Source organism: Stenella coeruleoalba (assembly GCF_951394435.1).
Source record: "Stenella coeruleoalba genome assembly, chromosome: 1".
NCBI classification, from domain to species: Eukaryota; Metazoa; Chordata; class Mammalia; order Artiodactyla; family Delphinidae; genus Stenella; species Stenella coeruleoalba.
In genome coordinates, this window is record NC_137169.1 from 176,270,556 (window position 1) to 176,292,793 (window position 22,238).

The 22,238-nt window shown below is 42.2% G+C and overlaps 1 protein-coding gene across 1 annotated transcript in view; it reads left to right on the plus strand.

Annotated features, from left to right (window-relative positions):
• Positions 1-771: 771 nt before the first annotated feature.
• The window catches only part of STX6 (syntaxin 6), a 45,333-nt gene continuing 23,866 nt past the window's right edge, over positions 772-22,238 (plus strand). Inside the window, exons 1-3 of the mRNA XM_079920449.1 lie at positions 772-996; positions 17,678-17,847; positions 18,992-19,086. Of these exons, the coding sequence (XP_079776575.1) occupies positions 962-996; positions 17,678-17,847; positions 18,992-19,086 (300 nt within the window). The 5' untranslated portion in view covers positions 772-961. The remainder of the gene's footprint in view (positions 997-17,677; positions 17,848-18,991; positions 19,087-22,238) is intronic.

Genomic DNA, 22,238 nt, shown 5'->3' on the forward strand with positions numbered 1-22,238 from the left:
CTATACCTGGCCCTTTCTTTGTCCCTCAAAAGTTCTCTCTCTTGGGAAGCACCGTATGCTGTATGAAAAGAACGCACAGCAAAAGAAAACACACCCCAGTCTGGTAGACAGTGCACAGATTCTCTGGCTCTGCCCTGTCTAGGTTGTGTGAGCACAGGAAATCTTGAAACCTCTCTGAAATTCTCCCATCTACTAAATGGGAATGGTAATACCGCCCCCCCCCCAAGAATATTGAGATAATGCACATACAGCCTTCAGCGCATTGCTGGATATAGTAAGACCTTCATAAAGGACCTTCATTGTTCAATATTATCATAGTCAGATAATGTATACGAGCACGCTTTATTGTAAGTCGAGGACGAGATGGATTTCTAAATCAACATGTTATCAAAAATCAAGTATCAAAAGTAGAGGAAAGGTGAAAGGATTGTGCAAAGCAGGTACTACGGCGTATCTAGGAAACCCGACAGCCTTTCCCGCAAGGGAACAAGCAGCTCCTCCCCCTTGAATCCTGAGGGTCTAGGCGAGAGAAGACCCGCCCTCCCCCACCACCCCCAGAGCCCCGTCTCCAGGGTCTTGTGACAAGGTGCCCATGCCCCGCCGACAAGGGGCGGGACCGGGTCTGGTCACGTGAGCATGGGTGCGGAAGTGGTGCGGCGGACGGCGTTCGTGACTGGCGGACGCTGAGCAACCCGGGGGCGGAGCCAGGCGGCCGGACGCGCTGGGAGGAGCCGGGGGAGGGGGCGGCCGCGGGGCCGGGCAACAGAGTCAGGGATTCGGTCTGCGGTGCCGACCAAGTGCTGGGCCCGCGGCGGGCCAGTGCACCCCGGCCTGCGCGCGCAGAGGCTCCGGGTCCCTCAGGCCGAGGCGCCGGCGGCCGCGCGAGGCGGGTGGGGTGGGCAGCGTTCGCCGGGCGCGCTGTGCGCGGAGCAAGCGTGAGGCGGCCGGGGGCCGGGACGCCATGTCCATGGAGGACCCCTTCTTTGTGGTGAAAGGGTGAGTGTCGCCGAGGGCTCCACTGGAGGAGGAGGTGGTCGTGCTGCCTGCCCGCACCTCCCCGCTCTCCTCGCTGTAGGGGGATGGGAGGCAGGTAGAGGCTGGCGAGGGGACAGTGGGGACGACTTAGCCTTGAGGGCCATGATCAAGCGTCCAGAGACATCCCCTCCCCGTCCTACCTGGACTTTGAAACCCGTGACCCCAATTAAGCCCCTGGGTAGGGGGTCCCCGTTGGCCTGTGCGCTGCCCTACAACTTATTTGGAGGGGTGGAGGGGTTCAGCAGCTCTGCAGGTGGGAAGGGAGACAGGCGTCCCAGACCAAACTACAGCTGTAGTGGAGAACGGGGCCCTGCTTCGAAGGGGGAAAAACAGCATCTGGGCAGGAAAAGGGAAATGGCCCTCCTGAGCTTTGTAGTTGGCGTGCACGGGGGTGAGCTCCCATTGTCCATTGAGTTCGGAGCGCTGGCCCGCGGACTGGTGAGACCACAACATACCCAGAGGCGTCTGAGCACGTTTGCAGGCTGGGAGGCGGGGGCGCGAGGCTCCGGAAGACAACTCAATTCAGTGGGGGAGTTTTTACCGAGTAATGGGAGGGGAGGAAAGCAGCCGTTCAAACTCAGTGATGATATTGGAAGGAAAACAAAATGAAATCAGCCAAACCAAACTTTCCTTAGCTTTCTGTTAGCACCGGGATTTTCCCACAGTGCTAAAGGAAATGAGTGGTTTCTTTTTAACTCCCTGATTTCATCCAGGCTATTTGACAGGTTTCCCCCGTTTCTTCTGCCTTTCAGACTAGAACAGCCTTAACTTATTTTTCCCTATGAGCTGTGGTGACTCCATCTTTGATTGCTCAGTCGTTTGGAGATAGAAACTTTATTTGCACCGTTACATAGGCTTTATAGCCATTAAACAAATTCAGGAAAGATCGATTCTGTTGTTGTTATAACTTGTCAGCTTTTTTAAAAAATGTCAAACAAACGTTAAAATTCTGAGAACTGCAAAGTTCCGGAAAGATCAGTGCTGATAACCATATAAGTGTCCCTTTGCTTTAAACTAGTTGCTGCTAGCTTCCTATTTTTGTAGGGATAAAAGCTGACCAGTTGCTTGAGTGTGCGTGCGTGTGTGTGTGTGTGTGTGTGTGTGTGTGTTTTAAGGGTTCCTCTCAGAAAATTTAAGTGGTACTTTAGGTGAAATACTTTATTATGAATGATACAGTAAGATATATATTTTTTAACATTTCCCTAAAAAGATTTTCCTTCACCTGACTTTAATTTAGATAGGAAAATGCTGAGTTTAGATTATTAGTAATATGTGGCTCTCTATCTGGAAAATGTGTTGCTTATTAGAAGGATTCATTTTTAGGGGTTGTTTTTTTTTGCGGTACGCGGGCCTCTCACTGTTGTGGCCTCTCCCGTTGCGGAGCACAGGCTCCGGACGCGCAGGCCCAGCGGCCATGGCTCACGGGCCCAGCCGCTCCGCGGCATGTGGGATTTTCCCGGACCGGGGCACGAACCCATGTCCCCTGCATCGGCAGGCAGACTCTCAACCACTGCGCCACCAGGGAAGCCCTAGGGGTTGATTTTTAAGTGTGAAAGCTGTGTGTTTTTTCCCTTGAATGAATGTTCTTAATGCTAAGGGTGCAAAGGTTATCTCTGGCAGTGGAGGCCATAGATAATCAGAATTTTTGGTTTGATTTTTAATGGAATTTGTGAAAATGCTAAATTGCTCTGCCATCTTGACTTTTTTTTTCTTGCTAGTATCCAATACAGTTTGCCAAGGCTTGCTCACTGATTAGATATCACTGCTTTATTGGAACATTGGCCTGGAGTGTTGGTTGACTTTTACATGGTTTTAGCTCATGTCGTTAAGATGTCAAAACCTTCTGCTGAGGAAAAGTAAAATTAGCTATACGAGTATCTCCAGATTATGTGACGGAATATATGGGGAGCCATTCATGTAGTTCTGTTTATTAAAAGTTTTGAAGAAACGAAATTGAGCTATCTGTAATGAGGTGGATAGACCTAGAGTCTGTCATACAGAGTGAAGTAAGTCAGAAAGAAAGACAAATACCGTATGCTAACACATATATATGGAATTTAAGGAAAAAAATGTCATGAAGAGCCTAGGGGTAAGTTGGGAATAAAGACACAGACCTACTAGAGAATGGACTTGAGGATATGGGGAGCGGGAAGGGTAAGCTGTGACAAAGCGAGAGAGAGAGGCATGGACATATATACACTACCAAACGTAAGGTAGATAGCTAGTGGGAAGCAGCCGCATAGCACAGAGAGATCAGCTTGGTGCTCGCCTAGAGGGGTGGGAGGGAGGGAGACGCAAGAGGGAAGGGATATGGGAACATATGTATATGTATAACTGATTCACTTTGTTATGAAGCAGAAACTAACACACCATTGTAAAGCAATTATGCTCCAATAAAGAAGTAAAAAAAAAGTTTTGAAAGTGCACTGCACAGTGGAAAAATTAAAGATGCCTAAATTGTGGCACTTAGCCTAGGAGCTGATAGTCTAATCTGAGAAACAGCTCACCCCAGAATTAAGTAGAAATGACAGGTGGAAATGATTTAAGTGCCGAAGTGAATCCTACAGATGATTAACTCCCCCAGTAGTTCAGAGAAAGGCATCTCATTAGGAACAGTTACGACTGGAACAGCTTTGGAGGTAGTAGTAGGTCTTGAATTAAGTTTCGAAGGTGGGGAGCATTTAGATAATTCAGGCCTGTGTCTCTTCTGGACTCATCAAGAAGAGTCTCTTATTGGTCTTCCTGCTTCCAGTCTCTTTCCTCTTGCATCTGCCTTGGTTCTGTTGGATGAGTGCTCTCCAGAATGCAGGGTGAGCCACACATTCCATTTTACATTTCCTAGTAGACACAGTAAAAAGTAAAAAACAGGTGAAGTTAATTTTAATGTCATCGTTAACCTAGTATAGTGAAAATATTTCAACGTGTGATTAATCTAAAGATTATTAAATAAGATTTTACCCTTTTTGTACTGTCTTCAAAATCTGGTGTGTATTTTTCACTTACAGCACATCTCAATTTGGATGCTAAATTTTCATCAGGAACACTTTTTTTTTTTTTTTTTTTTTGGCGGTACACGGGCTTCTCACTGTTGTGGCCTCTCCCGTTGCGGAGCACAGGCTCCGGACACGCAGGCTCAGCGGCCATGGCTCACGGGCCCAGCTGCTCCGCGGCATGTGGGATCTTCCCGGACTGGGGCACGAACCCGTGTCCCCTGCATCGGCAGGCGGACTCTCAACCACTGCGCCACCAGCGAAGCCCCATCAGGAACACTTGATCTGTATTTAGAGTTCATTAAACTTACAGTTGAAAAAGTATTCAATAGATTCACATACCCAAATTGTTCCAAATATACTTCAAAAATTTTCGGTAACTGAATTGCGTATCAGTTTTTAAATTTAAATTAATTAAAATTTAGTTCCACAGTCACACTAGCACGGTTCAGTAGTCACATGTGGCATCCATATTGGGCAGCACAGGTGTAGCTTTTCTAGAACCCAAGCAGGAGTTCCCTACTTAACATCACTGAGTGGCTGCCTGTTGCCTACAGAATAAAATCTCAGCACTTCCTGACCTCCTTGACATAGTCTTCCTCTACCCTCCGCTCACTCTGCCTGCCCTTAGCACAGAGCTCCGGCTTCACCAGACTCAGTACAGTGACGGTGGCCGCAGGACTGGATGCTCTTACTCTACATGCATCCACTCTGCCTGATGCACCCACTTAGCTTTCAGCACTCAGTGTCAGCATCTCCACTGCCTCCAGGAAGTGCTTCCTGTGGCACCTGTAACACATTATTGCACCTCTTCCTCTGGCTGTCTTTCATTACTTGCTTGTGAGCTCTGAAGGTTGGAGAACTGTTTTTCCTGTATTTCCAGCCCAGCACCTTGAATATATAGCATAAATGTTGAATAAATTCTCTTTGGTGGTTGTGGTTAAGGAGTGGTGGTTCGTGGGTGGGAACCCTGCCAGCAAAGGCGGGCATTGTGTGTTTAGAAATCATCAAGGAGAGCATCCCAGGTGCAGTAGGAAGTTTATTTGGAAAAGTAATAATAATAATAGTTAACATTTAAAGGATGCAACTCCTATGTCAGGCGTCACGTGCTAAGTGAGCACTTTATAAGAATTTTCACTTTATAAGAACAGTTTTGTGGTGTGGGTATTAGCCCCATTTTACACATGAGGAGCTGAGGGAGCACAGAGGGGTTGAATTACTTCCCCAGGCTCACCCAGCTAATAGGTAATGGACCCAGGATTCAAAATTCAGCTGCCTAGTTCTACTCACACTGTTAACACTTCTACAGGTACATCCACAGGTACAGGTAGAATAGGGTCAAGAAGAGTCTCTAGGTCAAGAAGAGGCCATTGGAGATTTTTAAAGCAGGGAAATGACATGAAATTAGGGTTTCGGGAATATTGATTTGGTAATAGTGTGGGATGCATCAGTGTGTAGAAAGATTAAAAAGGAGACCAGGGCTTCCCTGGTGGTGCAGTGGTTAAGAATCCGCCTTCCAATGTAGGGGACACAGGTTCGAGCCCTGGTCCGGGAAGATCCCACGTGCCTCGGAGCAGCTAAGCCCGTGCGCCACAACTGCTGAGCCTGCGTTCTGGAGCGTGCGAGCCACGACTACTGAAGCCCGTGGGCTTAGAGCCTGGGCTCCGCAGCAAGAGAAGCCACTGCAATGAGAAGCCCACGCACTGCAATGAAGACCCAACTCGGCCAAAAATAAATAAATAAAAATTAAAAATTAAAAAGGAGACCAGTTCGAAAGCTGTTTTAATTTAAATATGCAGTGATTAGTGCCTGAGTGTTTGAAGCTCGTCTTGTGAGGTTTTGACACTCTCGATGTCTTCTTGTTCAGAGCAGAATCCCAGAACACGGGAGAAAACTACCACAGTTGGGCAGATGTGGCCCTACCTGGCACAGACATTCACAGTGGTATTTTCACTACCAGAACCCCTAGCTCTACTGAATCAACTCAGGCCTGCCCCTAAGTTGTAGTTTGTCTAGTTGACCCTCTCCTGTGTGTTCTCACTGGGTGAGCTTGATTATTCCCATTGTGTCAGGTGGTCCCTGTTTATCTGTGCACGTCCTGCACCCCCGTCACTCTGACCCAACTCTCTCCTGTGTGTTTTTCTGTGTTTTCTACTAATTGTTTGACCTCCCCCATGCTATGGGGTGGATATCTTCCCCTTTTTTTCTTTTCCTTCACCCTCCTTAAAAATGCCTGCCTTTTCTTAGCTCTCTTTACTCCTGTCTCCTCACAGCCCTTCGGTCCCATGTCCACTTGGTCACTGGGGCCCATCAGTGCATCCCCTGGATCTCTCTGGAATCCTCTCTTCCTCTCTGGTTTTGGTTCCTCCACCCTAGTTCATGTCCTTGTTCTCTCGCACCTGAACTCTTCTAAGCAGCTTCTTCACCAAGCTTCATTTGCACTGCTGCCAGACGTGACCTCGGAGACACGTTCAGGTCACAGCTCTATTCGGAATCCTTCCTTCTGAAATACTTACCGAGTGTCTGTTTTCTGTGTGCCAGGGGCTGAGGGGACAGCAATGAACAAATGAGATCCCTGTCCTTACGAAGCTTATATTCTAGAGACAGACAGTAAACAAATGAACGAATATATGGTATGTCAGGTGGTGATAACTTCTGTAAGAAGAACAAAGCTGGGCGTAAAGGGAAAGGAAATGCATGTTCTGGGTGTAATTTTTCTTTTTATTTGACTTCCGGAGGCAGTGAGGTTTGGTGAAAGAACTGAGCTTTGTTAATCAAGCTGACCCAAGGTTGGGATCTCACTTCTGTCAATTACTTGGTGTAAGTTTTGGCACATTAGTTATCCTCTCTGAACCTGTTTCTTTATGTACAAAATTGGCTTAACAATGCCTGCTTTATCGGTTATGAGGATTAAATGAGTTAATGCATGTAAGTTGCCTCAGCACAGTTTGGAGTATGTATCAAGTGCTCAGTAAACATTCTCTTTTAACTGTCTATATATGTCTCCATCCAAACAGGCTGCCCTTTCTGAGAGGAAAGACCATGTCTTACTGGTTTTTTTTTTTTTTGGAGTAACATTTAAAGTGATATATGCTCATTTTAGAAAACTTAGGAAGTAAAAATATAAAAAAGGATTAAAAATTCATTGAAATACCACCATCCAGAAATAGTTACAATTTTGGTGTTTTTTTAATCTGTTTCTATTAACAGTTTTATGTAATACTATCCATCAGTTTTTGATCTCTTTTTTTTTTTTGATATAAATATATCAGTCACTGTCCTGAGAACATGACAGGGATTGTCTTTTTAATCCTTATGAAGTAGGTACTAGTATTATTATCATCTTACAAATGGAGAAAATGAAACTTAGAGAGTAAAAAAAAAACAAACTTACAATTCATAAGCCTGTAATTGGAAAGGCCAGGATTTATATAAATGGGTATTATTGTTGTTATTAATCATTAAGAAATTGTGATCATACTGTCTTAAATCTTTTCATCTGTATTTTTTTATATCCTTAAAATGCTTTTGGTGGGGAGGCTTTTTAATCACTGTATTGTATTTTGTTATATAAATGTGATATAACTTATCACCCAGGACAAGGTTTATTTTGTACCTAAATTTTTCACTGTTACAGTTAATATAGTGGCAAGCCTGCTTGTCACAGGTCTTCATTGCTGCTCCTGATTATTTCCATAGCCTGTAGTCCTGTAGCAGGTTTGCTAATTTAGAGGGGGTGCACATTTTCAGAGCTTCTGATGCATGTTGCCAAATTGCCCTCTAGGATACACCCCTAACTCCACTCGACTCACTACCCCAACCCCCAAAAGTTTGATGGGCCCATTTCCCTTGACCCCTTGCCTGTACTGAGTCTCCTTTTAAGAAATCTTAATTAATTTGCTAGGTGAAACATACCATATTTGAATCATGTTGTTTTCATCATTATGTTCAGTAGGTGTTACATAGTATTTGTTTGATGAGTGAGCCCATATTGAGTTTTGGGTTCTGTAGTTTTTTTCCCTCTCTTGTTTGCAACTTCTAATCAGAATAAGCCACTAAGAAATTGAGTGGTGGAATATGAGAGTACTTTGGTACCAAGTGAGCCTCTCCTATAGGTAAAAGGCATGAATGTTGTGGTTCTTTAATATTTTGCTGATTTGGAGGTGTTGTGTGCCCGAACAAGGACAGTTTTATTTCCAGATTCTTAGCTGTAGATCTGTGTTGAAATAAAGGCGTAAGTAAGCAGATGAGCAAGATAGTGTATGTTACATTGTATTATTCTCTAACCATCTCTGGTCTGTGTGTACAGCCTTTTAAACACTAGATTATGAGCTCCTTGAAGGCAAGCATTGTGCATTTTAGTCACACTGTTGAAAAAACTGTTTATTGGTATAGTCACTGTGAAAAAATTATCCTTATTTAGCGAGTAATTTTATCCAGTAAAATTGAATGTAAGTCAGGTCTCATTTTCTACTTTTTAAAAATCAACCAGATGTTTCTTTCTTTTTTTTTTTTTTTGGCTGTGCTGTGTGGCTCATGGGATCTTAGTTCCCTGACCAGGAATCGAACCCGGGTCCTCAGCAGTGAGAGCGCGGAGTCCTGACCACTGTACCATCAGGGAATTCCCCAATCAGATGTTTCACTGTAAAAACCACTTTGCAGACATTTGTTATATTGAATTAGGCATTTATTGAATGCCTAATAACTCTATTTGGCTCCTGAAATTATAGTCTGGTTTGGAGAACACTGTGCAGATATGTGAAACAGTGTAGGTGAAAGACAATATACTTTGCGTGTAAGAGTTTGGAATAGAGCTGAGGTACTGTGGAGACTGAAAAAACTTGGAAAGACCCCCAGGGGGAATGTTGGTCAGTGACACTTTAGTGAAGCAAGTAGGGCCTCAATCTGGGCCTTGAAGGAAGTGTCTGCTTTTCATTTGCAGAGGTGTAAGGACTCTTCCAGCTGGGGAAGCAGTGAGTGAAAGTAGAGCCAGGAATGAGGAAAGGGAGGATGAGAAGAAGACCTGCCAAGTGAAACAGATTTTGTTTCAGTGAGAAATCAGGTTGGAGATTAAAATCGGCCAGTTTTGGGGTGGAGGAGGCGTGGAATACCCAGCTGAGAAGTTTAAAGTTAATGTTTCCTATCGTAAATTCTTAATCAGGAGGTGGTTTTAACTAGCAGTTACTATGCACTTGCCTATGGTCAAACAACTTCTGAGGGCTCAAACCCAGGTCTTCTGATTCCACAAAGAAAATAGATTTGTCTGGAGCCTTTGCAGAGATGGAATTGAATAGGTACCGGAAGACCCCTCATGCTCTGGGTCAGCAGAACTAGAGGCCAGAAGACAAGAAGTCTGAGCCCCCGTTCTCTTATTTGTTTAATGAGTGCAGACTAGTTATCGTGAAAGTTCCTTCTAGATCTAAAATCCAGTGATGCAACTTAAGTAGAGGTTGTGCAAGGTGAGAAGTAAGAGGAAGAGTCAAAGATGATGCTTGTCTAGACAAGTATCAAATCTTGGAAAATAGTGTCCCTGTTGACTAAAATGAGGAAGTTAGAGAAGGAAGCTTTTTTTTTTCTGTTTCATTTTGTTGTATGAATATTTACTGTTTTGTAGGGAGGCTACGATTGCTTTGGTTTTAGGCAAATGGAATGATCCTGTAGGCAGCTAAAAATTTAGGAATTAGTCCTGGGTGAGAGGTTAGGGTTGGAAATGCAGTGGGGAGTCCTCAGCTTCAAGGAATCTTTTGAACCTGCTAGTATTGGTGAGCACCTAGAAGCTATAAAAATAGTGCTGAGAAATACTGGGACCAAGTGGAGGAAGAGGAAAGAGAAAATTAGTAGAAGCTAGAAGAGCACAATGTCACAAAAACAAGGAAGTGAGAGTTTCAAGAAAATAGGCTGTGGTGTCAAGTACACTGGAAATGAGGACGAGTTCAAGTCACCCATGACTTTGACCTGCAGTGTCATTGGTGGCAGTAGTGGTATCCCAGGGGCATTGTGGAAGCAGCAGCAAGTTGAGGTCAAAATTATATATAACTGTAGGAAACTAAGTGAAGACTCTTTTTTTTCCCTCCAGGAGAATTATTGCGAAAGATATTATCACAGTGAAGTTGAATTTGGAAATGGCAGTAAGGTCAAGTGCAGGTGTGTGTGTTTTTCCCCTTAAATACAAACGATGTGAGTGTGGAAGTCAAGCAGTAAAAAGAGCTTCTCACCTAGCCCAAGGGGTTGGTGGTAGAACAGGTTGGTGGGATATGGGGTAGAAGGGTGACAGGGTTGCAGAGGTTTGCCCAGCCTAGATTTTTCAGGTTTCATTAGTAGAGTGGAAACCATCTGCCTTCACTAGCCTCTCAGGGTGTTGATGAAACAGGGACCCCACTGTAAAGAGACATGCAGGATGGGTGCTGCCCCAGGTATAGGTGTTGTGGCTTATTGTGTTTTTCCAAAGGTGGCCACCCCAATATACATCCTGTCCTATTTGCTTTTCTTAACTTGTGAAGCTGGCATTCTTCTATCAAGCTGGGGTCCTCATTCCTTTTCTTTGAACCCAGGCAGACCTTTGTAACTGCCTCGACTGACAGAGTGAGGCAGAAATGACACTGCTTGACTCCTGAAGCTTTCGTCACAAAAGACAACCAACCAATTCAGCTTTCACCTGCATCTTTCTGACTTGGGACACAAGTCCAGCTCTACTGAAGCCACTCTGCTGGAGCACGCACGTGGAGAGACTACGCAGACACAGAGATGCTACCGAGGAGCACCTGCTTCTGCGGCCCCAGCCTGGCAGTCTTTCAGCTGAGGCCCCAGACATTGTGGAGCGGGGACAAGCCGTCTCTTCTGCGTTCGGCATGAATTCCTGACCCACAGACTCCCCATAAGAAATGGTCATTTGATGCCATTAAGTTTTGGGGTAACTGTTATACAACCACAGTAACTGGAATGGATGCCAGTTCAGAGCCTATTAGCAGGGTCAGAGAAGAAAGGAGAAATCAAAAGGCTGATGGAGGCTGCAGCTATGGTTATCCTGCAATTCGTTGGCCCAATTGAATGACAGATTCCGGGAAACAAAAGCTCCCTAATGGCTAAAATACTTCTTCCTCCCATCTTACCAACAAATTTAGTGAGATCCAGATAAGAAATTATTTTATGGACACCTGGATGTATTGCCTGAAGCCCTAAGGGTTGGTTGGGATGGTGAGCCTTTTACCATGGTGGAACAGACTGGAATGTTATATGGCAGGGGCTCAACTAGCAGTGACCAGGGGTTAGTGCTGGGCTGGCTTCAAAAACAAACTGGGGGGGCTTCCCTGGTGAAGTGGTTGAGAGTCCACCTGCCGATGCACGGGACACGGGTTCATGCCCTGGTCTGGGAGGATCCCACATGCCGCGGAGCGGCTGGGCCCGTGAGTCATGGCCGCTGAGCCTGCGCGTCCGGAGCCTGTGCTCCGCAACGGGAGAGGCCACAACAGTGAGAGGCCTGCGTACCGCAAAAAAAAACCAAACAAACTGGGGGACTTCCGTGGTGGTCCAGTGGTTAAGATTTCGTGCTTCCAATGCAGGGGATGCGGGTTCGATTCCTGGTCGGGGAACTAAGATCTCACATGCCACATGGCGTGGCAAAAAACAAAACTGGATTGGTTAGTCCTGCCAGTGTCAACTCTTTATTTATAAGGAATGGAAGAATCTGGTTTTGAAAGCTTAGATGAAAGCTTTATTTTTGCCTGAAAGATACATTCTTCAAAGATGTGGACTGTGTTTTCATTTTTGACAGTTGCTTACTGGGAAAGAAGCTCTGTGTTACAGGTGGTCCCATGGGCACTGGCATGGCTTGCAGTGAAGGACCTTCATTCTGGTGGTCATAAGGAGTTCATATCCATGAGGATATGATGGGTCCCATCATTTTGATGGGCCGTTTGGTGGACAGCAAGGGAAAGAGGCTCATCTGTAGTATTTCCAATGCTGTGACTCTTGTTACTCATGAAACGTGTAAGACAAAACTGACTTTGGAAGCATCTGCAACAGATATAGGAGCAGAACATCTGCTTGACTGTTGTAGGAGATAGCCATCTCTCTCCTTCAGTGGACTGAAAGATTTCTCTGGGTCAGGAGCTAAACCTGTAATTCCGAGGAAAGCAATTAGCAAGTTTTTGGTGAAATGGTGTCAGACATGATACCCAAAGCTGTCTGTGAGCAGATTATTATTTACCAAGAAGATTGCTAAACTGAAGAGCTCCAAAAATTCGAGGTATACATGACCCCTCATAGAAAGTTGTGAGTGTCAGACTTTAATCATTCCCATTACGCACTTGGAAGAAAAACCTGAAAAGAGCTGCACCTAACTCTACAGGAAACAGAGGCAATATCTTGTGATTTTGACCTTTCTGGAGAGCACAGATGAAAGTGGATCACTGTTGACTAAGGAGTCGGCAGCTGCAGCGCTGCCCACAGCATGCTCACATGGGCTCACTGTGTGGTGAGCACTAACTATGGAGTAGGTGATGCTGGGCATGCCTGTGTGGGAAGTGCCTAACTAGCCAATTCATGCAGAAACAACTCCCTTACCTTTCCTGGGAAAGTAGGTGAAGAAAATTCCACCAGCTCTTCTCTGCTGAAACCCTCACAAATATCAAACAGCTGTCGTGGTTATATACTCCTCTGTCCTATTCATCTGTTTCCTTGGAATGACAGGTGATTCTAAATATTTAGTCCCAGATATTTACAAATAGTTCTGAATTGAGCAGGTTGTCTCACTAGGTAGGGTCTTGTACATTATTACATTGTGTCTTGTATTTCTTGAAACTATTCAGAAATTCTAAGTTCCTAGGTATATTCTGGTTACCATTAATATTTGGCTTAAAAATAGGTTTTGTCTGTGACACACGTTTTCTCTTCATTCATGCCTTCTTTTTCAGGGTAATGCTATGCTGAGTTGATATTGGAAGAAGAAAAATTGGGAGATGTTTTAAACTTTGAGGGACCCTGTTAGTTGCTTTTAAGATAGGATTCCTTGACATACCGCGTGTTCTGGCTTTTCAAGATCTGAACCATTCCTGACGTTCCCACCTTTGTGATCCCTTAAAACGTGTCTTAGAAATGTAAACTAAGACTACTTTGATTTTTTCATGTCTGTGCTATTAAATGAAAACTAAAAATGAAACCTCTTTGAAAAATAAGAGATTGAGAGTGGAATAAGCCAGGTCACTGGCCAGGCCTGTTGGGTTTTGAATGTTGTCCTGGGAATGCTTTGCAGCATTTTTCTAATTCCTGCCATTTCTTTCATTTCTTCTTTAGGACATGCACAAGTTCTTGCATGCTTAAGGACTCCTTGATTTCACTCTGTGCTGCAAGAATTGAGTCTACCCACCTGCCCCTCCTCCCCCTCGAGTCTGAAAGTGTGGCCCTTGGATCCCAAGGGGGTCTCAATATCCTTTCATAGAAGAGCCCCTCAGCTTAAACTGCTTTGCATGATACTACTCAGATGTTATTTGCTTTTTTCCATCATCTTGACATTAACACTGATGGTGCAAACTGCTGGTGCCGTAGCCTAAATCAAGGCAGTGGCACCAAACTGTACTAGTAGTCATTGTATTCCTCCCTCACAGTGAAAAGAAAAATGAGAATCATATTCCTTCAAGAATGTTCTTCATGAAACAGTAAAAAAAAAAAAAAAAAAAAATTTATCAAATCTTGAGTCCCAAGAACACCTTTCCTCATTTTTTTAAAAGTTATAATTTACCTACAGTAAAATTGACCCTTTTTAGTGTATACTTCTGTGAAATTTGACAAATGTGTATGGTCAGTAGCGACCACCTCCACAAATAAATTTCAGGACAGATCCATCACCCCTAAAAGTTTCTGTGTCCCCCTTCCCCCATGCCCAGCATCTGGCAACTACTGATCTATTTTCTGTCCCTATAGTTCTGCCTTCTCCAGAATGTTACAGAAATGAAATCATACGTTGTGTGGCCTTCTAACTTCTCACATTTTGCATAATGCATTTGAGATTTGTCCATATTGTTGCGTGTATTTGTGGTTTGTTTCTTTTTATTGCTGAGTAGTATTCCATTGTTCAGATGTACCACAGTTTTCCATTCCTTAGTTGAAGGACATTCGGGTTGTTTTCAATTTTTGGCTGTTACGACTAAAGCTACTATAAGAATTTGCAGGTTGTTGTATGAACCTGTGTGTTTTTGTATCACCTTGAAGTGGGGTTGTTGGGTCATAATGGTAAGTGTATGTTTTGTATGTTTTTTTTGTTTTTGTTTTTTATAAATTTATTTTATTTTTGGCTGCGTTGGGTCTTTGTTGCTGCGTGCGGGCCTTCTCCAGTAGCTGCAAGCAGGGGCTACTCTTTGTTGCTGTGTGTGGGCTTCTTATCGCGGTGGCTTCTCTTGTTGTGGAGCACGGGCTCTAGGTGCGCGGGCTTCAGTAGTTGTGGCTCACGGGCTCTAGAGCGCAGGCTCAGTAGTTGTGGTGCACGGGCTTAGTTGCTCCACGGCACGTGGGATCTTCCCGGACCAGGGCTTGAACCTGTGTGCCCTGCACTGGCAGGAGGATTCTTAACCACTGCGCCACCAGGGAAGCCCCTGTATGTTTAATTTTAAGAAACAGCCACACTGTTTTCCAAAGTAGCTGTACAGTTTTGCATTTCTACCAGTAATGAATGAGAGTTCCAGTTACTCCACCACCTGGTCAGCACTTGGCATTGTCAATTGGTTGGTTAGTTGTGTGAAGCCATTCTAAGTTTGTAGTGGTATCTCATTGTGGATTTACTTTGCATTTTTCTGATGACTAATGATATTAGGCATCTTTTCATGTGCTAGTTGTCATTTGTATGTCATCTTCTAGTGAAGTGACTGTTCAGATCTTTTGTCCATTTTTAAATTGAGTTTTCTTAAGTTTTGAGAGTTTTTTTAAAAAAAATATATTGTAGATACAAGTCATTAATCAGACATGTAATGCACAAATGTTTTCTCTCGGCCTTAGTACACATTTTAATACTCTGTGGGACGAAATGAGAGAGTGCATGAAACACTTTGGCTGTATTGTGAGCTAAGATGGTGACTCCAGGGAAAGCACTTCTGTGATCCAGCTGTGAGCTGAAATAGCTCGTTTTTTCCTCCATAGAATCTTATTTATTCTTAAAAGAATGACTCACAAACTGGTTATTGAGATTTGCATATGTTCAAAAATCTCAAAATTATCTTGAGATTTTCTCAAAAATGAATGAGGTGAACCTGTCACTTCTCAGAAAACTGACAGTATTTTTGTGGATGATGAAATTAGAGCCTTTTTTTAAAAAATAGAATTTTGGAAAGCTCGTATCAACTGCTATCATCTTACAGATTCCCAGTAGTTAAGTTTTTCTGATGGAATTGGTGGTGATATTATTATATGATTTTGGTTATTGTATAATGAAATGAGTCAGCATTTGGAAAATCTTTGATGCTCAGTAAACTAATACTTTACAAATGACCAGTACGTGATGCTGTAAAATCATATGTGGGTAGAACATCCCTTCACAATACAGGATGGAGCAGTGGGTTGTAATGTATGAGAATAGACAGCGTCTTTGGTACAGTTTCAGCTTCCACGTTGCAGCTAACCTTTAAGAAACTGCCACTTGTTGAGTTTTTGTATTGTGTCAAGAAAGAATATCCACAATTATCTGAAAAGACTGTTAAAATACTCCTCCCTTTTCCAACTACCTATCTGTATGAGGCTGGATTTCCATCATATACTTCAACCAAAACGTATGTCAACAGACTGAATGTAGAAGCAGATGTGAGAATCCACCTGTCTACTGTTAAACCAGATATTAAAGAGATTTGCAAAAATGTGAATCAGTGCCACTCTTCTTACTAAATATTGTTGTTTTAGAAATTTTTGGCAAAAACATTAACATATCATAATTTCATCATTATGTTTGATTAATTGGTAAATATTTTTAAATATCTGTTTGAATTTCTAATACAGTGAGTGGCAACAGATAGAGTCCACATTAATCTGAGTTCTTTGGAGTCTTCAGTAATTTTGAAAAGCGCAAAAGAGCCCTGAGACCAAAAAAGTTTATGGATCACTGCTTCAGAGTTTAATTCCGGCATCCTAGTTGTCTGCTGGTGTGGAGAACGTGGTATACCCTAGCCTGAGGCTTCTAGTTCTCAAAAAGGAATTCAGATTTCCTTTACAGAACTGATAATTTTCATATTCTTTAGAATGAGATATCATTTTAGATACCTTTTTAATTAACTCTGTCTTCTGTTGTCATAGAGGACATTCAACACTTACAAATAAACCAAGTACTTCATATTATGGCAAAATGTATACCTCTTTCTTTACCAAATCAGCCAGAAACCTCAGTATAGAGTAAAAATAGCAGCTTGACATCTCACTTACTTAGTCCTTCTTCTTTTTGTCTCAATAGAGTTTCTCTTTGGCGCTAAAAGCATAAGACTGATGTGAGAGGAAAAATGAGGGGACTTGCCTAACCCGTGAACTGGTTATGAACATAACCTTGGTAGATTCATTGTTGGCCGCGTAGCTCAGTGATTTATTCGGCTAGTCCCAATGGCTGTATTCTCTATTTAACATTCAGCTTTTTAGCTCTCATCAGTATTCACAGTCCAAGATTTTGTAAGTCACCTTTCTTCATGTTGTTAGTGCTGTCTCCTCTGGTACTTGAAATGTCCGAGGGAATAGGATGCGTGCAATTTCTGTTTTAAAGCAATAGGTAACGAACACACTGATTGAACACCCAGAAGAACTGGTTAAGAAATCATAGAAGGATCAAAACAGATCTCTTAGTTTAGGAGCATGAAGGTTATAATCTTTGTACACAAGAGACCATGATTATAAAATGAGTCCTTTATGGCTTTTATATGTGGTAGTGTTAGATTATAATATTTAAATGGTGGATACTGGCCCAATGGCAGGGGCAGGCGAGGAGTTTTTAAGACCTTGGACTGTATCTAATCTGAAAGCAAAATAGGCCGTCGCTCTTATGGCCTAGTCTCACTCCCGAAACATGAAGCACACGAATCTGCTGTACAGAGTTGCTTAATCCAGGAAAGTAGATAAATTGAAAGCTAATAATGTTTAGGAATCTTCTAATGAGATGTTGGATTTTAAAATGTCTCAGATTAAAATAGTTGCCTTCTAAAAGACTAGCTGTGTAAGAGTAACCTTTCCTTCTATCCTTTTTTACCCCTCTTCCACACGAACCTCCCCAGGAAAAGGAAAGTTGTTTTAGAACCTTTTCTTCTGAATATAAATTACTTCACTCCAACTGGCAACATGTGTGAATGTTAACGGCCCTTTAGTTAATTTATATTATAGCTTCTTAGACTACTTTTAAGGACAGTCCGTTAGAAAAATTAAATTTTGTCCTTCACAAACAGACTTGGTAATTATAGCTGCTTAAGTAGAGGCTGTTTTATTTTGAAATGAGCTGAGAATATAATACTCAGCCTATTATTTTAAAGTTTTGAACTTTGATATTTGTCCATGAAGAGCCTTCTGTAACGACTTAAAAACACTTTGGGGAATGGTGGTTGCTGAGGATGGTGTCTGATCGTAAAGGTTCACCTAAGTCTTATAAGTTGCTCGTGGAACATGCTGTCTCATATCTCTCCTTTCCCTTCACCTGAATACAGAGAGGTACAGAAAGCAGTCAACACTGCACAGGGATTGTTTCAGAGATGGACAGAGCTCCTCCAGGACCCATCCACAGCCACGAGGGAAGAAATCGACTGGACCACCAACGAGCTGAGAAACAACCTCCGGAGCATAGAATGGGATCTAGAGGACCTTGACGAAACCATCAATATCCTTTTCTGCAGTGTCTGTGCCACATGAGGCAAGCAGACAGATGGACAAGTTTCATCTAGATGTCTCAAGTACATAGATTAGATATTGCCTTTTATCATTGATTGATGTTGCCCTTATTCGTACCATGACGCACTTAAAATCGTTGACCAGTAATCTAAGGTAGAGTAGTCAAATCCTGCAACGTGAAGGTGGCATAGTGCAGTGATTTTGAGCTTGGACCCTGGAGTCAGACTGGATGTGGAGTCCATAATTTCTATTAATCACAATGACCCCGGGGCACCTTTTAAATTATTAAAAGACAAATGTGTTCTCTAAAACTAGTGGAAGAAAATATGTGAGGGAGTGGGATCAAAAGCACAGTTACAGGGAGATATGTCTTCCCTCGAGGTAGGAGGGATGAGAAAAAGATTGGGGGAGATAGAGAAATTGTGAGATAAGAGGACAAAAGTTTTAATAGATACTCGTCATTCAGCAATAGTTATTGAGTGTGCTATGTGCTGGGCATTTTGTTAGTTACTGAGATTGGATTGATAAGCAAAACTATACCAGCCCTTGTAGAATTTACCGTGGGAATATAGAGGGACTTGGGGGCGGGAGAAACAGACATTAGTCAAATATTGACACAAGTGTATACTTGCAGATGATAAGAGATAAGTACAGAGAGCCATGTGAGTGACACGGGGCAGCAGAACCAAGCTGGGGGTGAGGAGAGCAGGAAAGCTTCACAAAAGAAGCCTCGATCTCTAGGTTAAGAAGCAGAGTTAGCTTCTTGACAGAAGTGGAATGAGTTGGAATGGCAAATGAAAACACCTTGCTGTTTCCCAGGACAAAAGCTGTCCTGGGAAAGGTGATCTGGAGTCAAAAAACGTGCTGGCAGGCATCTGGAAGAGCCCAGCTCAGCTGTGGTCAGACACCCATGGGTTTGCAGTGAACCCAGGCAGGTCATCTCTGCCTCAGGGCACAAGGATCCTCATCTGGCTGTGGGCAGAGAAAGTTTGAGAATGATTAGTGCCAAGTTGACTATGTGTTCAGAAACGCTGGGCCAGATTTTATTGCTGTGAGAGATTCTGTGGTTTCACATGATGTTGGTTGTTAGGTTTTCGATGATGAAATTGCTTTACCTTGACTTTTTGACCCACGCATAGTCGAAGCAAATCCTAGGAAATTCAACCTCGATGCAACCGAATTGAGTATAAGAAAAGCTTTCATCACAAGTACTCGGCAAGTCGTCAGGGTAAGGGATGTGATCTTACTGTGTAATTTGTGCAAGAAATAGCCAGACTTCTCTGAACTCTTCCCTTTAATTTAAACTAATAGGTCAACTCTGAAACTCCTTTTTAATATGAATTAAATGCCAGTTTTCTACATATTTCTCTGATTGAAAAGAAATCTGTTTTTAGTATTGGTCAGCCTTTTTTCTCAGAGCAAAAATGAGAGAGTAGGCTGCTGGCTTTGGGAAGGTTACTGTAATCTTGCTGTCCATACCTCTCATTCCTCCAAAGCAGTTATCTTTTTTCCTCTTTACTTCTTAGTATACTGTATTTCTAGACAAAAAGAAGAACTGCTATTGTAGAAACCATTTGCTTTCCTGATTGATTGGTAATCCCTTTGCATTGTGAAGGGTACTCTTACTGGGTTTGGATGGCGGCCTCTTCCACCATCTGAATTGCTTCTGGAACTCTTGCAACCCATTTACTGACATTTCCATATACAACGGCTTGACAGCCTTTCGGGAGTTATCCAGAGCAAGTAAGCATCTATCAGCGTGTAAAAAATCAGTCCAAGGGAACAAATCTGCAGTCTCAAATTATTTAGATAATAACCTATTATTAAAAAAACCTAAGAGAAAATAGCATTTAAGTGAAATCTTGTATCGTTAAGATATGTTTGTATTTTGAAACTATATGGCTAAGCCAGTTGATTAGCATAACTAGATGTAGGAGAACCACCTGTCTTTAACATATGTACTAGAAAGCAGCTTCCTTGAATAAAAAGACTTGGGATCATACCAGTGCTAACATATGGCTTTTTAAGAGTCATCTTAGGCGGGAACCTTGGTGTGTGCTTGCCAAAGACTCCATGTCATGTGATTTCCTTTTGAAATTATTTCAGATGGTAGGTTATCACTGCACTTTAAATATTCTTGTTCCTTTACTCATTAGTTGCCTTTCTGTATCCATGTACCTAAATTGTTTAGAAATAAACCCACATTGTAATGGGGGCAGTAACCTTTTTGGACCTAGGTGCCCCATCTATACGATGAACATTTGGATTAGACGCTCCTAGTCTCTAGCCAGTTCAGAGGCTATTCTGATAAGGAAGCCCTGTTGTTGGGTGATGTATTTTTTCGGTAAGGTAAATAATTTCCCAACTCCTTATTTTATAAATGTAGTATGTGCTTTTTAAATTTTTTGTGATAGATTTTTCTGAAAATGACTTCTGTAGATGTTGGTATTTAAATGGTGCCTTGCAGTGAAGCGTATATTCTTGACTTTAACCATTATATTTGTTTTTCTGCAAGGTAGTACTTGTAAATTCTGCAAATTGAAATTCAGAGGTCAACATAGTAAAAGTTAAGTGAGTTGGTATAATTGGAAGTATAATCCAAAGTTCATTTTATAATAATTGAAAAGCTTTTTGAAGTACGTTCTTTGAAAGAAGTATTCTAAATCAAGTCCATACTTCATAATGTTGCAGTCCTTTTATAGTTGAGATCTAAACTGTACTCAACTGTGTGACCCAGCTGAATGTTTTAGAGTTTTTAATCATTCTAATTTATGACTCCTTTTTGAAAGCTGTTACTGTTTGCTGGTGATGGGTTAATAGTACCTAACTGAGTTTTTGCTCATCTGATTTTAATAAATTCTAATTGAGGTTTTGTAGAAGAGAAGTGGTAATTGATGCTAACTTGATTTTTTTTAAAAACATTGTGTTGATTCAATATTATTGCATTCAGCTGAACAGTATTTGTATCCAGAACTCTCTGGGTTCCACTTGGAGGACACTGATATTGTGGGATCAGAGAGTTAGCAATTTGGGGAAATGAAACACAAGACCAAGCCCAGATTAGGAATTTGTACATCACAAGTTTATGTAAGCTCCTGTTACTATTATCAGTGGGTTTTCATTTAGTTGCTTAAAGGAATACCTTTTGATCCACAGTGTATGCCAATTGTGCTTTCTCCGTCTTAGGGCATTATACATCTGTTGTTGCTGTTCTACCTGAAGAACTAAATCTTTCTCTTGTGTTTGTTCTCAATTAACGTCCACTGTTTTTGCTTTTTAATAAGTTACTTTTGTTTATCTTCTCAATGTCCACTGTGTTTTAATAAGTCATTTTTTTTTAAAAAGTTTTGTATATGTTTTTCAAAACGTCTTTTAAGTTCGTACAGTTTTTATTAAGTTTTGCTGGCAGTTTTTACTAAAGAAAGCAAAACATTCTTATTTTTGTTTATATAACCTTGGTATTTTTGAGGTCATCATTTTTACATTTGTGGAGTCACGTATACATCAGAGTTTTCGCTTGTGAGATGTTCGTGTTATGGAAATCTATTGCAGAAGTGACGTGGGGTTAATTTAGTAGTGAAAGGTTTTGCAGTGAATGGCAGAACAGTGAGAGAGCTGAGGAGACCTGAGTTCTAGGCTCAGCTGAGACCTTAATACATTTTCAGCGTGGCAAGTCATTTAGCCTCTCTGGATCTCAGTTTTATCAATTAAATGATCCTCACTAACATTCTCCAACTTTGTTTAAACTTTCAAAGGCAGTCAGAACTATAGCACCGCCTCCCCAAAATCCAACCTCTTAAAACCCAAGAATTGTTGGTAGTCAGTTATAAGTCAAGATAGAAATGGCTTTGGTTAATCAAAAAGGGTGAGTCATACTCTGTGGTTACAAATGACACTGGGATGGGACTCCTCTGAGTGGGAAGCACTGGGATTTACAGTGTGCCGTTCACTCAGCTTGGAAGATGGCATAAAATGGGAACAGGAGCATAAACAACCGGGACCGTTGTTGTTCTTTTGGCAGGTGAGCCATTTTTTATCGATGCTAACTGCTGTCTTGACTGCTTGTTCTAAACTTCTTGTATTAGAAAGAAGATGAGGAAATTCCCTGGCGGTCCAGTGGTTAGGACTCCACGCTGTCACTGCCAAGGGCCCAGGTTCGATCCCTGGTCGGGGAACTACCCACAGTGTGGCCAAAACAACAACAAATAACTGTTTTTTTTTTTTTTTTTTTAAAAAGATGAGTAATTATGTTTTTGGCATGACAGGTGGTTAAAAAATGCTCAAAACTGTTTAGTGACATAGTTTAAAATTCCATATCCTAATAAGAAGGTAATCTGTGGTATGGTATCTGGCAACTTTTACACTACATAAAAAAAGTAC